This window comes from Sciurus vulgaris (assembly GCF_902686455.1).
Source record: "Sciurus vulgaris genome assembly, chromosome: 11".
Taxonomy (NCBI): Eukaryota; Metazoa; Chordata; class Mammalia; order Rodentia; family Sciuridae; genus Sciurus; species Sciurus vulgaris.
Window position 1 is genome coordinate 17,994,100 of NC_136472.1, and position 16,709 is coordinate 18,010,808.

The following is a 16,709-nucleotide window of genomic DNA, read 5'->3' on the forward strand; positions in this document are numbered from 1 at the left end:
AATTTAATTTCTAATCTCTATGTAGAGTGGCATCATTATCCAGGTGTGTATGTATCCATAGAATTAAATACTACAATTTGTCTAAATTTAAAATTGATAGAAATGGAAACACTTTACATCTTTGTGCACTTCATTTTATTTTTCAGTAACATTGATATGTTTATTCATGCTAATTCATGCAGCAGTAAATTTTATTAATGAAAGCTATGTCAATATATAAATACATCATGAGACATTCATCTGTTCAAATATTGATGGACAATAATATTTTTCACTTTCTTGAAAATTCAAAAACCAAGTGGTAAATGTGCTTGTGGAATTCTCAAATATATACCAGTGAAAGAGTCTCTGCTGAAGGTTTGTTATTTCTGGGTCATAAAATATGAACATCTTTAAATTGACTACATATTTTCCACACTGTCAATCCATATACTTACCAATGGTTTGGGTGTGTTCTCTTTATTCCACATTCCTCCCAACACAAGATTGTCAGATTTTTCTTAAACATTTCCCAGTACGATGGATGTAAAGTGCATTTTAGTTTCTCTTTTAATGTTTAATCATTACAAATGAAGTTAAGTATTTTCATGTGCATTGACACAAATTGAAGATTTTTCTCCTTTATTCCATTTTACAGCCACAGTCTTCATAGGTATTTCTGCTGAATTATTTTATATTTCCTTCATCCAATTGTAATAACTTCTATGTATTCTGTACTATGGCCAAATTTTCTCTGGGGGGTACTGGGGATTAAACTCAGGGCACTTGACCACTGAGCCACATTCTCAGCCCTACTTTGTACATTAATTAGAGGCAGGGTCTCATGGAGTTGCTAAATACCTCATTTTGCTGAGGCTGGCTTTTAACTCCCCATTCTCCTACCTCAGCCTCCTGAGCCACTGGCATTTGTTTACCTTTTTAAAGAAACAACTTTTTGCTTTGTCAGTTTTTTGAATTTTTTCTCTTGTTTCAATTTCACTGATTTTAGCTCCAATTTTAATTATTTCCTGTCTTCTACTGGTTTTGGTGTTGATCTGTTCTTCTTTTTCTAGAGCTTTGAGATGTAATGTTACAGGTCGTTTAGTTGTTGAATTTTTATTTTTTTAATATATGAGCTCAATGCAGCGATCTTTCCTCTTTGTAGTGCTTTCAGAGTGTCCCAGAGATTTTGATATATTGTGTCGTTGTTCTCATTTACCTCTAATAATTTTTTAATTTCCTCCCTGTTGTCTTCTGTTATCATTGCATCATTCAGTAGCATATTATATAGTCTCCAGATGTAGGAGTAGTTTTTGTTTTTTTATTTTATCATTGATTTCTAATTGCATTCCATTATGGTCTGATAGAATACAAGGTAGTATCTCTAGTTTTTTGTATTTACTAATGGCTTCTTTGTGGCATAGCATATGGTCTATTTTGGAGAAGGATCCATGAGCTGCTGAGAAGAAACGAGAGGGGGGGTATGAAAAATGGTGGAATGAGACAGACATCATTACCCTATGTACATGTATGATTACACGAATGGTATGAATCTATATCATGCACAACCATAGAAATGAAAAGATGTACCTTGTTTGTGTACAATGAATCAAAATACAGTCTGTAAAAATTAAAAAAAATTAAAAAAAGAAATGAAAGAAGGGGAAAAATTATCCAATTGGGAAGATGTTTGCGACTGAGTGTCAAGTGGCAAATTTTCTCATACCCTATGTGAGTTGTCTTCATCTAGCTCCACACTGCAAATTGTTGAAGGAATGGACAACAGTGAATTTGCTTTCCATTCTCACACTACCAAGAATTGTCTTTATTCCAAAATTAAAGAGACAAAAAAGGTGTTGGATGTATGGATGAATATATGAACTGAAAGTGATCTTCGAATAGAAATGACTGGTTATCATACTGTAACTGGAATTCTGAAGTTCAGAGGCAGGATCTGGTCAGTTCTACAACATTTATTTTGGTGATATTTTCAATAGGGTCTCCAGTCCAAGAAATAGTTTTTGTTCATTAAACTCTTAAGTTTCTGTCTCAGGTATAGTTGGTTCATGAAGAAGGTAATTGTTCTATTACCTCAGTGAGAAATAAATGTACATTTTAATTTTGGATTAAGATATTTCAGAATTTAGTGTTTTGCAAATATCAAATTTCAAGAGAATGAGGGGAGATCCTTATAATATAATAAAATTGGGGAGACCAAATTATATTGTTCTATTTTATGCATGTATGTACCAATGAGTTATTAGGTATAATTATAATGCACCAATGTTAAAAAGAGAAGGCTGCTACTTTGCCTTGAATTCAGAAGCAGAGTTTTCTACTTTTGTGGAATTAACTTATTATGTCTTAATCCTGCCACAGCTGATCCTTTATCCCATGTGATTCTTCACTGGAACTATATATCTCAAAATAGGAAAGAGAAAAGTTTCACTCCCTGAAAACCAATGAATAAAATAAAATAAAACTAATAAATAACATTACTTCTGTTGGATATTTGTTAAAGTCAGAACATAACATAGAATATAACTGATTCCCAAACTTTATTTATAAATTAAGAATAATCTAACATCATTCAATTTCCTGCAAATAGTTTAAGTGGAATGATATATGCCATGTCCTTTTTAAATGCAATACAAGTGATATCTTGTTTTAGTTCACTGAACTTAAATTTCAGTTATGTACAGGATGGAAAAAGCAGTTATAAAAGCAATACGAATTGGATTCTTCATACACACATATACCTATAGAAGTGTATATATATGTATGTACATATATATATATATATAAATTACAGAATAATCCCATCATGTCAGTTCATATGTATGTTTTATGTATGTGTGTGTGTGTGTATAGTTAACAAAGATTACTAAAGAAAGAAGCAAGTTTTAAATGGTTATAGGTGGTATTAAAACTTATTTTAGAGATAGAAAGGTCACTATAAAACTCTATTACATTAATCTAATTAAATGATAATTTTGGCCTTTGATTTGGTAGTAGTAGTCAAGATCATAGAAAGTAGTAGACTTATGGACACAGATGTTTAGATGAATAGTCCACAGAATTATTGCACTTGTTATAAAGTGTGTAAGAAATACAAGTAATAAAAATTTCTCTGACATATATTTTTAATTAATTTTATCTATGCAAATGGAAGAACAGAGTTATCATTGACTGTAGATTACAAAGCTCTGTTGAGAGGACATGAAGTACAAGATTTTGGTCATGTTGAGTTGCTATTATATGTCATTGTGGAAACAGGAGCAAAACTTGAATATGAGTCTGGAATTTGTAAAAAGAGGTCAGTTTTGGAGATATAAATAAAAATGTTTTAATATTAAGATAGTATTTACAGAAACAAAACTGAATATTAGCCAAGTAGTGTATACATAAGAAAGACATGAAGATTAAGGACTGATCTGCAATCTACTCCAAAAGTAAAGATCACAATGAAAGGAGTAATAAATTAATGAGAAGGAGAAACCCAAGTGATAGGTGGAAAATGTAGAGAGACCCTTGTCATGGACTATAAGAAAAGACAGTTGTTCAAGAAGTGAAGTAGATTATTGGCAGACCCAAGAAGGGGAGGATTGAGTAATTTTAGTAATGTAAAAACCCTTGAAGACGTTCACAAGAGCAGTTTCCACTGGGTGTTGGAGGGAAAACTGGATCAGTGTGGGCTTGAAGAAAATACAAAGAACTGGACTCAGCAAGTGCATTCAACTCTCAAGACTTAATTGCCAAGGGGAAGGCAAAGGGATAGAAGGAAGGTGATGGGGCTGGAGGATGAGAGAGACAGGTCTGGAAGATGGTGTGACATGGGTCACAGATCAAAGGTTCACATACAGACACACACACACACACACACATTCATTTTCAAACAAAATATGTGTTTTTGAGTTGCTTAAGGAATATTTTCCTCAAGAAGAACATGAAAAGTGACAATATTCACATTTCAGTAATTTAAAAGTGCTCTTACGAAAGAGAATCAACTATTTGATTTCTTCATTTTCTTTCTCTAAAAGAAATTTTAAAAAATTAATTTGAAAACTACTTCGCAACTTTCTAGTATTTTTGTACAATGTATTTCAAGGTGCTTTTTCTTATCCAGCCATGTCCAGTATGAGAAATAGATAGGAGTTGATCTACAGCTCTGACTGTATCCACTCCTGGGACTCAGGCGTCATTCAGAACCATAGTGTCTTCTTCTTGTGGAACTTCCAGTTATCTATGTGGTCACATGGTCATGAATCTTGACCCGTTCCTACCAGTCAGGATCGACTCAGGACTCCACAGTCCTCTGTACTGTTTGCTTAGTAATCTTTCCCTTCTTAACTGACTCCTGCTTTTCTGTAATATGCTGCTGTCTTGCCCCTAGTATGCTGGTATATTTCTGGGTGGTGAATGCAGTCTTTTTATTTAAGGAATGATCCACTTCATTCATTTTTGGTTCCTTGCTGGTCTTGAGGGTGTCATGTTGGCCTGGACGGCTTTCTGATTATTATATAAGTATCAGCAACCCTCTTCTCACACCGTCATGGTTTCTGTCCATCTCTACATTCTCTGTGTGTTGGCCACATAGCACACACACGCTGAATGCTGCCACTCAAATGGCTTTACATTTCAGCTTTCTTTTCCTGCCACTCAAAGTCACTCATTCTTTCTTGAGTTCTGGTCTGATCCACATGTCAATGAAGGTTTTTCGTGTTTGTCTGTGTGTTTTGCTTTTTCCACTTGCAATGGACTGAGCTGCCTCTTGATGACTCGCTTTCATCTCTACATCTCTGTCCTCTTGTTGATCAGTTCTGCAGAAGAGGAGCAAAGTCTTCTTTAGCATATCTTTGGGATGATCTTGTTTATGTAACTATACCCCAATGCCAGTTAGGAACTAAGACAAGTGATGTCTGTGTTTTATACAACGATCATCCTATGATCAAGTCTTTCACCTCTAGATTGAGAAAAAGGAGGCCAAAGTTTTCTCAAGTAAATTGTTTTTTTTTTCATGAAACCTGTTTTTAGTTCTCTATTTTGAATCATCAAATCATGGTATTTTGTGATTTCTGAAGGAACTCAGGAGAAAAAAAAAAACTGCATTCATTTTCATTCACTCTGCATCCATTTCATTTATCCGTGTGACAATTTTTCTTTCTGAAAAATGAGATAAGTGACATGTTCTAACATCCAGGGAAATATGGTCACTGTTGTATGAAATTAATAGGGTCCCCTGACCTAATTCACAAAAATAACCAAATATTACATTTTAACACCCTTGATATAAAGCCCAGGTGGGAATAGGGCATGGTGGCACATGCCTCTAATCCCAGCAGCTTGGGAGACTGAGGCAGGAGGATCAAGAGTTCAAAGTCAGCCTCAGCAGCTGCAAGTTGCTAAGCAACTCAGTAAGACCCTGTCTCTAAATAAAATACAAAATAGGGCTAGGGATGTGGCTCAGGGGTTGAGTGTCCCTGAGTTCAATCACCAGTACTCCCCCCACCAAATAAATAAACAAACAAACAAATAAATAAATAAATCCCAGCTGGGTATAAAGCCCAGCATAAAAGTAGCAGTGACACAGAAAAAGTGAACAGCAAGAGGAATTGTCCCATCCCCTTCCATGTCCGTTGGCTTCATGATCAGATGGTGGTTCTACTGCTAGGGGAGAAGTGAGGGACAGCAGGCTGAGGCAGCATGTGTGCAGGCACTGGAACAGGGCTTCATCTCAGTGAGCCAGGGAGAAGTATAGAAATGAATCCCAGAAGTATCCCCCAACCTTCAACAAAATAAAATCATTATCATGACTGTTACTATCTCTAAACTCAATGTTAATTTAATAACTACAGTGTACCTGGGTCAAAGACACAGTGCAGTGTAAACAAAATTCTGAACAAATGACTTAACTGAAGGGAAACTCACTTAAAAATTGAGAACACAAGCAAGATTAAAGAAATCAGTCAAAGGAGAGGAAGATGCAGAGGCTAATGGCAAAAAAACAAAAAACAAAAACCAAACCAAACAAACAAACAAACAAAACCCAAAAACCTTTACTCTGTTGCCTAAAGAAGCAAGGGAAACCATTGCTATCATCACTGAGATCTGGAGCCAGCAGAAAATTCCTTGCTACCCTCTTCCCCAGGACACAATCAGGTAGGAGCTCTCTGTGATGGACGTTGTCACTCTAACTTACTCCTACTGACACAGGAGCATAAGAGAAAGGAGAGGTGGAGCTACTTCTCTGGCCTCCCTACATCTCATTGTTTATTGATGGGTTAATGCCAGTTTTAAACTTGATATTAAAGGTGCTTTGCCTATATTTCCAGATGTACAAAATAGAGCACAGCAAAATAGACAAGGCCTCTAGACACAAGAAGAAGGGCAAAAGGGAGGATCCCACACACCCTGTATTGTCTGTAAATATACAATGTTCCTATGGCTATGAAATATTTCTATTTAAATAGAGAAAGTCATGAGGCCAAATCTGTTAATAGCTAATTCAGGAAAAGTAAAGTGACCTTCCAATGTTTTCCAAATTCCAAAATTTTTTCTTATACTATGCACCCATCTACTTTATAGGTTGTAGACAGGAGAACGTAATATTTCTCCAAATTAAAAAAAATATTAAAACACTCTCCATGAATTAAAATAAATAAGTCCCCTTGCTACACCTTTTTTGGGAGATTTTATTCCCTTAGTGAAAGTAGGGTGTTTGCAAAATGAAAGACCTTAATGAGGTTAGGGTTTCCAGAATGACATAATCTAAATAAATTTCTGTGAGAAATAATTGAACCACAGAGATTTGGTCCCTATGAGTCAATTTTATTATAAACGCTTTAGGTTGTTAATATCAATGCTGTCATCGTGAAATCCCTCTCCATTCTGAGGTAGGATTAGACTGGTTTCTTTTCAAATTTGAAATCCAGAAATAAACATTTCATTTGAGAAGAATAAATTGAACTGAATCCTAATCTGACAAATTAAATAACAAATCTATTTAAAGTCTCCTATTCTTCCTAAAGCAAGGTACATACTAATAAATGTACAGTGGAGTAGGGTGCATATGCATAATGGAAAGAGAACTGGATCAAAGAGAATATTTATTTCGTCAATAATTTACTGACAGTTTCCAGTTGGAAGAACATTCATATGCATGCCACTGTACATATGGTTGTAGAGAGAATCCTGCTGCTAAAGAGCTCATGTTTTTATGCAAATCTTGTTCTAAACTGGACCTGCAACTTTTACCATACACCTTTTTAGGTGTTCACTATGTGTTAGATGTGTTTTCAAAGATTTTCTTGAATTAACATCGTCACATGGAAGAAGCTGCTTTTATTAATCAAATTTTATGAATGAGAATATCAAGACACAGAGAAAGGAATCATTTACTTGAGAAAACAGAAGTAGGAGCTTGAAGAACTGGGATTTACACCAAGGTGGTGGGGACAAAAAATTTGGTAATCACTGCACTTTGCTTGATTCTGAATAATCAATCTTGCTTAGTCATGGTTGCTTCAAAAGAAAAGAAGCAAATTAGGGGTTTTTAACAAGTAACCTTTATGATCCATTGAGTTCATAATGCTACTCTGTAATTAACAAGAATTGTGTCCTATGCTTTCTATGCCCACTTGCTTGGGAAATGGCAAATTTTAGGTTTATAATTTATAGTACTAAGAGAAGTGTTTCGTGAAGGTGTCTTCTCTCAATGTATTTTTCTCACTCAAATTGAGATATAACCACATGCCAAGGAGACACTACCCTCATTAAAGCCAAAGGGAAATGGGTTAGACACTGTGGGGGACAGAGCAGTGGCAGGAAGTATTTACAGGGGATAACTTCGGGTTGAGGTGAATTTCAGGAGTGCAAAGCCTGGAATACCCTCGGCTGCACTAATGTCTCTTGCAAATGCTTCTCTCTGAGATTCCTGACTCAAACTATCTAGGATGTTGGGTGTTTTCTCTTAAAAAGTAGGCTAATTTTCTAAAATACTCAGTTAAATTATCAGGCATAACCTTTGCTTGCGTTATCTCATTTGTCAAGAGTAAAATATGAATGGAGATGCTAATTCTTTGGATTGATTAATATTCCATAAATATAGAGAATAAAAGTACCATTCCATCCCCAAAAGTACATTTGTCTCTTTGACAGATGTTTTGATAAAATTTCACTTGGACCTTATGGGCTTAAAACAAGAAAAACAAAATATTTTGAATTTCCATTGAGGTAGGTGAGTTCTGCCTCTTCCTCCCCTAGTCAATTGTTTAAAAGAACACTTGAATCTTAAATTTATAAAGTTTCTTTTAATGCAAGTGTTTTCCATCATTGATTTTTTTGCAGTTTCTTAAAAGGACTCAGTTTACCATCATCACAAGTGGGCATGTGTTATTGAAGGAGAATGTGAATTTTCCATGGCGATCTCTATGGTCCCTTCTATTCTACCCAAATGTTGGGAGATATACTTCATGATATTTTAAGTGCTGTCTCAGCTATATAATTAATATGATTATTATTTAACTATGATGCAAAGAATATATAGCGTGTTTTGAGGAAACTGTGTTGAATTTGTGAAATAGCATTTTTAACTATTTGCAGAAGTTAGAATAAGGCAGAATTACAGCAAATAGTTACGGTGTAGGGATTACTCTCTCAGTTTTTCATTATTGTTCTCCCTTCACCTTACCACAGCCCCTGTTGCAATAAGCTTTTCTCAAAACACCACCCCATTATGAATACTTAATACCACCAACTTATGTGTATGGAAATGTGTGCTGTTTATGGACTTATAGAAAGATGTATTTATAAATCTCCTGTGTACACACAAATAACAGAGATTTACCTTTTTTCAACTTTACCTATTCTTGGTTTAGTTGAGGACTAAACAAAAAATGAAATCCTGTGCTGAGTCTTAAAAGGTAGAAGGGTTTTGTGGTATGAGAGCCACTGAGGTAGACTAGAGTGGGTAATGAATAGGCATTGCAGTCTGAGGGAACATTTGGGAAACTGGATTCAGACATGCAGGGAAAGGAATCTTGGTTCATTAGGAATGTACACCACACCGAGTCACTTCCCTAAGTCATTCAACTGTGGAAGGACTACATAAGTTTCAAAGGCAGATAATTTAGAAACTTCATCTAAAGCTATATTGTAAAAAAAGGATTATAGTTTCACAGAAAATCAACATTTGCACCCCTATGTTCCAGAATATCGTAAGTGATTAAATATGAGAAACACTTGCAAAAGCTGAAATCTCTTTAAATATGAAAAGAGTTGATAAAGGAATTCATAAATCCATTTAAAATACAAATTTGAAATATGAATGTTTATACATATATATTATATAACCGCATATGTAATGGAGCTTTGTATTAATCGAGGTGTTTCAAATACTGATCACATGGTACATTGGCTTTTTCTGTGTGGCACATGAGATTCTAAGCTTGAAATAAGGATTGTCAGATGGCATGATGGAAGTAATGTATAAATGACAAACAAAATCCAGATGCATTTTTGTTTCCTTTCCTTTAGACCTTATTTGCAGCCAAGAAAACAGAATGTTGAAGAAAAACCACACTGTGGTGACTGAGTTTATTCTCCTGGGACTGACAGATCGAGCGGAGCTTCAACTTGTCCTTTTCCTGGTCTTCTTACTCATTTACCTCATCACAGTAGCGGGCAATGGGACCATGATTTTCTTAATCAGAAGTGACTCGAAACTTCACACCCCAATGTACTTCTTCCTCAGCCACCTCTCCTTTGTAGATCTCTGCTATGCCACCACCGTTGCACCTCAGATGCTGGTTAACTTCCTGTCCAAGAGAAAAACCATTTCCTTCATTGGCTGCATTATACAATTCCACTTTTTCATTGCCCTGGTGATTACTGATTATTACATGCTTGCAGTGATGGCTTATGACCGCTACATGGCCATCTGCAAGCCCTTGTTATATAATAGCAAAATGTCCAGGCATGTGTGTCTCTCTCTTGTTGTTGCTGATTACATTTATGGCTTTGCAAATGGCCTGGTACAGACCATCCTGATGCTTCGTCTGTCCTTTTGTGGACCCAATGAGATTAATCACTTTTATTGTGCAGATCCCCCTCTAATGGTCCTCGCCTGCTCAGACACCTATGCCAAGAAAACAGCCATGTTTGTGGTGGCTGGATCCAACCTCACCTGCTCCCTCACCATCATCCTCATCTCCTACATTTTCATCTTCTCAGCCATTCTTCGCATGCGCTCGGCTGAGGGCAGGCGCAAGGCCTTCTCTACCTGTGGGTCCCATCTGACAGCAGTCACCATATTTTATGGGACACTTTTCTGCATGCACCTGAGGCCCCCTTCTGAGACATCTGTGGAACAGGGGAAAATCGTGGCTGTGTTTTATATCTTTGTGAGTCCCATGTTAAACCCTATGATCTACAGCCTGAGGAACAAAGATGTCAAGAGGGCAATAAGGAAAGTTTTTAAAAAAGAATTGTTTGCTAAGTGAACAAGTCAGAAGTACATGAGATTTCCTAGATTTCCTTATTATCCAACCAGTTCATGAGCACTTTAACAGATTTTCTTTCATTGATTATTCTTTGTCTCATATATGGAATTATAAGTGTGTATGTTATTATCTAGAGTTTGTCATTCCCTGTCAGAGAATTTTTAAAAATAGCATAGAAATTAAAAGATGAAACCAGAGCCATTGCTATTGTTCTGTAAATCAGTAAACACATATTTCCATACCTAGTTCTCACAGTGTTGCAAATTCTAAAACAAATTACCAAATGCAATATCAATTACAAATTTTAGATAAGTACAGTGCTAAGTAACTTCCAAATTATTTCCAAAATGTTGTCAGTCACAGAAGGTGAAGATTTTTTTCCTTTTATTCAAATTCTATGTATTAATTAAAATCTTTTCAAAATGCCACAGGTTGTTACTCTCACATGTATATTTCAAGTGATATTATTGATCCAATGAAATCCTCATATGTAGGGTGATTTATGGAAATGGAAAATTTCATTTTGTAGGGTTTAGTATTTATTTGTTATGAATGTATGTGACCCTCAACATGCAACCTCTCCTCCCCCTTTTCCTTACTACTGTCAATTCTTTTTACATGAATAGATTTTTTTCTGCATTTAACATTTTAGTCATATAAATCTATGGGTGTTTGTGTATACATGTAAAATTGGTTATAACACTTGTTTACTACTTATTCAAATTTTTGTTGTGACAAATCCATATCCTTAGTTTTAACTGTTTTAAAATTACGTTATTTTTTCTTATTCATTTTAGACTTCTGATTTAATGATGTAACACCTTTTTTATTTTCTATATATCTGTGTTTATGTTTGTATATCTAAGTATTTCTTTCCTTTTACTGAATTTTATTTTGCCATTTTGAGATGCTAAAATATTGGCTTTTGATGACTATAAAAATATTTATATTTAATTTTATTGCTTCATCTTTTGCTTTTAGAAATTATATTTTTCCACATGAATTAAGCTGATATTTACATGTATCATCAAATTATTTTATGACTTCACTTGTTATATTCTATAATAAACTATTTCAAACCCCTAGTCAAAAATAGAAAAAAAAAAAAAAAAACCTACTTCGTAAGCAAAACTAACAATTATTCAAAATTCACACAAGGTCATATTTGTTTTGGATATTTTAGATATTAAGATATTATAAGGTTAGACCTCCCCAGCCTGATTCTATATCTTCACCCATTTCCTGCAGTAATGTGACTATGACTTTAATGTTTCTTATCCCTAGATTGGGCTACATCATTTTCCAGTGTTTATGTGTCTATAGTTTTATACAATATGATTTAAAACATGATATGAATGAAATAACTTTGTTTATGAAACTTTTATTTTTCACTAGCCTCATTTAGATTTTTCCCTTCTGATTCACATAGCAGTGATTTTCATTGCTATAGTCTATGCTAAAGACACAACAAATGTGCCCATTCTGTAATTCATAGGCAATTACATTGTCTACTTCCTTGATTACATGAAAATCTGGTGACAAATTCTCTTCTGAGACTATGTACCAGTAAAAGAGTTCTCTTGTGGGTCAGTGGTTTCTAGGTGGTAGGATATGAGAATGTCCAAACTTACTGTACATTTTGCTTTGCTTTACCAACATACACTCCTGCAAACAGTATGTGAGTGCTCTCATTATTCCACATTCTTGCCAACAAGAGGTATTGTCAGACTTCTTAACTGTTTCCCAATCTGATCAACACAAAGTGAATTTTAAGTTTGGATCCTCATTACAGGTTATATTAAATAGTTTTAAAGGCATTGATTCTAAATCATCAATTATATTTTTCAGTGGTATGTTGATATTCTTTGTACAATTTTCAGCTGGATTGTCATCATTATTTCACCCATTTGAAATGTGTTCCTATGTATTCTGTAGTAGATGCAAATCTTTAGATTTTATATGCAATATATCTGAAACCAACTTGTAGCTTATATTTCATTTTTGTGCCTGATATATTTGAGAGTGAAAATGATTTATTTAAACGTGTTAAAATTTATTAATCTCCTTACAGTCATATTTTGTATGTGTTGTTTAAGCAATTCTTTCCTTTTGTATGTTTTTTCCAATGTTTTAGGGCTTTACTTTTGCATAATGAGGACTTTATTTTTCCTAGTATTGCCATTTGTGCAGAACATAATAGGATTCTATTTTTTAATAAAAAATCACCAATGGTCTATTTCTTGAATACTTCTTAATTTTCTCATCTAATTTGTAGTGGAAATTCTCCATGTATCAAGTTTTCACATATATATCAGTCTGTTCAAAAAATTTTTATTTTAGAACAAATTTATCAATACTTTCATCAATAAAAAAAATACCTTAATGAAACTAGCTTTATCATCCCTTACAGAAAAGTCTATATTAATGAATTTTCCTTGTTGCACTGATCAAATCTGCAATACGACCATGGGCGCTACCTCTATCTGCACCACCTATGAGACAACACTGAGAATGATTGGAAAAAAGAACTCAGTCTCTGTGCACCAAGGTCTGAGGAAAAGAGATTTATTTGGGAGAGATGGAGCACTTCTCACATAGGAAGTTGCTTCTCTCTTTACTGTGAATAACACTGTCTTTTATATGCTTGCGGTCAAGCTAGCCATACATTAAAACAATTAAGCCTTGCATAAGCAGTTACTAGCCTATTTCTTAGCAGATTATATGTTGATTAAAAAAAAGTAAAAAACAACCATGTGAACACAGAAGGTGACAGTTTCACAGACCACAAAAGAACTGTCTTACAGACCACAGAGAACATCTTGTTCACAGAACGCAGGGAAGGACCATAAGGCCCTAATCCCCGAGTGATCCTGTGTGGTGCATACCATGTAGGTTTCCTTCTAGGGAACTGGACAGAGTCTTAGTCCCCGAGGATCCTGTTTGGCATCTCTATCTTTCGACAGAATGCCACGTAGGCCTCCTTCCAGGAGACAGGACCCACATTTCCTAAAGGATTTCTGAGAAAAGTTGTCTTTAAAATGCATACAGGCACCTGTATTCCATCAAGTCCACATCCATTATTTCTTCAAGGGGTTCATTCCCCCAGCAGTGCTGTTGAAGAGATTTAGTAAGAAAAAATAAATTAATTGCAGTGCATTTGTACTCCTGGGTCTTATTCTGGTGGCCACCGCCATACCAAAGTATTCCCTTATGGTTTAACATCCTGCGTGATGAGTCTTATCAGTTCTGCTTGCTTGACCAGCCTTTCTTTCCTGCACAAACTGGGTCAATTCCCAAATCAGAAGTTATGTGCATTTTACATGGATATTAACAAAGCTTTGTAGAAAAATAAAGCAAGCTATAGTTAGGGAGTAGTGGAGTCAGGGTAGGGCCCTCTGGATATCACATCTGAGCAAGGCTGAATGGGGGAATATTACATAAATGTTTGTGGAAGTTTTTTCAGGTATCCATACAGTACCTACCACAAAGGCCCCCGGATATGATCCTCTCTCCAATTCTAGATGGCAAGCTGTGTGAAGGAATGGACAATACTGAATTTTCTGGCTGCTTTGCAAGAACCCAGCATGATGCCTTTCTCATTAAAAAAAATTGACTCAATATTTATTGAATGAATGGATAAACTGATAAATAAAGTTAAATGTGTATTCTAGTAGAAGTGAGTAGGGGTTATAATTTAACTGGAATTTTGAAGAAAGGAGGAGGCAGGGTCTAGCCATTTCTTTTGCCCATAATTCAATGCTGTGCTCAGTGATGTCTCAGGACAATGAAATACTTTTTGTTCATTAAGTTCCTTAATCAGTCAGCTAAGTATAAGTGGTTCACAAGAGAGCTTGTAGTGCAATTACCTCAATGAGAAATAAATGTGCATTTTTATTGTGGATTGAAGGAATGTTAAGCATCAAAAAGTAGACATAAAATTGACCTTGATGAATAATATTCTGTGTTGGGGGCTGTGCCATGTTGGTGGCTCTGGGATAGCGCCTGATCACATCGGCAGCGAGGAGGTTAATTGACAAAAGCACACTCAAGTGATTTTCTTTGCGGTTCCAAAATCCATGGATATTTGTCACCGCCTGCAACAACAACTTGCACGGGTCTTATGGGTGGTGGAGTGGAAACTGAGGCACTTCTATCTTTCTCTTTGGTGCACTGCTTCCTTGCTTGTTTATAGAGGATAGAGGAAATGAGGTTTACTTGCTTTGAGAGGAGAGAGAGACTTTGCTTATCAGAGAGAGAGAGACTTTGCTTAAGAGAGAAACTTGCTATGCCTTAAAGTCCTGCATCCTGTGAACTAAGGGTACGTCTACCTAAGGTGCCCTAGTGATGCGTCTCAGTTCTCTGTTCTGCAATCTGCCTTCTGCCACTGCCCCTACTCGCTGCTGTGTTCTTTCTTCTGGCTTTTTTGCTAATGGTTGCTGTGGCGTGTTTTTCCCTCTGGCTGCTTCTAATGGCTGCTGTGTGTCTGTCTCGCTCCGCCTACGCTTATATCACCTCCAGGAGGTGGAGAGCAGGGCCACGCCTCTTACGCAAAGATTAGGTGAGACGCTCCGAGCAGGCAATTAGTGCTCGAGAACACATGTGCATACATTGTGTGCGTGGACGAGAAAATCACCTGAGTGTGCTTATGTCAATTAACCTCCAATGTGATCAGGCGCCATCCCGGCACCGCCAGCATGGCACAGCCCCCAACAATTCTGCATGATACATATGCTCCTATATGTGTGCATGTGTATGTGCATATGAAGGAAGCTATATGTTGTGCTTTTATATCTCTGCCTTTCCATAATATGCACATAATTCATACTTAAAAGAAATATTTATAGAGAGATGTGTAGATACATATATACACATGAGTACACATATATGCTACAGAGGGACATTAAAGAATGGGTGCAAATATCTAAAAATGGCTACTTAATTTCTAAGATCTAAGCAGACTTTAGAGATAGGAAGATCCATTTAAACCAATATAGTTTTGATCTACTTGAATGATGATGTTGGAACTTGGTGGTAGGGAAAGAGGTGGCAGGTGGTAGTTGGCTTATGGAAAATATTTTGAGGGTAAAAGTAACAGAATTATCTTTTGAAGTGTTATGGAGTGTGTGAGAGTGATGAGAGATAATTGGAGACTATGTGCTTACCTGTTTCATTAGTTTCATCTGCAAAAATGAACATGGTGCTTCCATTGACTTGAGACTGGGATGTGGTGTTTGGAGAATATTAGAAGAAGGCTTGAGAAGTTCAGTTACTATCGATGTCCAGATGGAGATGTAAGCAGTTACATCTTAAGTTTGGAATTGGGAAAAGAGGTCACGTTTCAATATTTAATTACAGGATATGTACTATTTAGATGGTATTTTAAGCCAGGAAACTGAATAAGATTACCAAAATAGACTAATTAGAAAAAAAAAAAAATAAGAGCATCAACAACTGAGTTGTTACCCAAACATTAAGTCTGTGGGCAAAGGAGGAATAAACAAAGCCATGAAGACAAACTCATGTGGCAGGAGGAAAATTTAGAGTCCATGGGATAGAGGAGAAGAAAACTGTTAAAAAGAAGTAAGCAATCGGTGAGGACAAATGTTATTGGATGAACAAGGAAGTGAGGATAGAGACCAAGCCAGTGGATTTAACAGTGTAAAGACCCCTACTGACCATTACAAGAGCAGTTTCATGGAGCAAAGGAGGGAAAGTGGGATTAGAGTGGGCTTGAAGAAAACAGCACAGAATATCTACACAGGCAAGTGCATTCAACAATTGTCCACACTTTTAACTGCTAAGGGGTAGAATGGCAGGTGAGAAGGCATGAGGATCAAGGCAAGAAGAGAGAAGAGCTGGGAGGATGGTGGGATGTAGACAAATAAGGGCCACACACCACAGACCTCACACAAGTACACAAACACACATTTAGTTTTAAATGAAATATGTAGTTGAGGTTTCCCTTGGATTTTTTTCTTTTTTATTTCAATAACCAAGTTAAGAGTTGTAAAACACTTCTCAAAAAAGCCTCAGACATAATCTATGATAGTGAATGAAATACTGGCTCCTTCTTTCCTTTTTTTTTTGTGTTTGCAATGTATTTTGTTGGTCTCCTCCTTATTGCACAAAGGAATTCTACATTTTGAGACAAAAGTATGAGCTACCATATAATGGTGACCATGTGTTGTCTTGGAATTCAGGGATCATCAAGAACCTGTGTGCATGTGTGTG

The 16,709-nt window shown here is 35.9% G+C and overlaps 2 protein-coding genes across 2 annotated transcripts in view; both read left to right on the plus strand.

Moving 5' to 3' along the window:
* Positions 1-16,709, plus strand: part of LOC306639691 (uncharacterized protein) — a gene marked incomplete at both ends in the record, with an annotated part of 39,842 nt that overhangs the window by 2,154 nt on the left and 20,979 nt on the right. Inside the window, 2 exons of the mRNA XM_079103468.1 lie at positions 1,730-1,841; positions 2,039-2,054. Coding sequence (XP_078959594.1) covers positions 1,730-1,841; positions 2,039-2,054 — 128 coding nt within the window. The remainder of the gene's footprint in view (positions 1-1,729; positions 1,842-2,038; positions 2,055-16,709) is intronic.
* Positions 9,540-10,478, plus strand: LOC306638980 (olfactory receptor 5M5-like; the record flags this gene model as incomplete). Its single annotated transcript, XM_079102429.1, has 1 exon — positions 9,540-10,478. The coding sequence occupies one exon, from the start codon at positions 9,540-9,542 to the stop codon at positions 10,476-10,478; it is 939 nt and encodes a 312-aa protein (XP_078958555.1).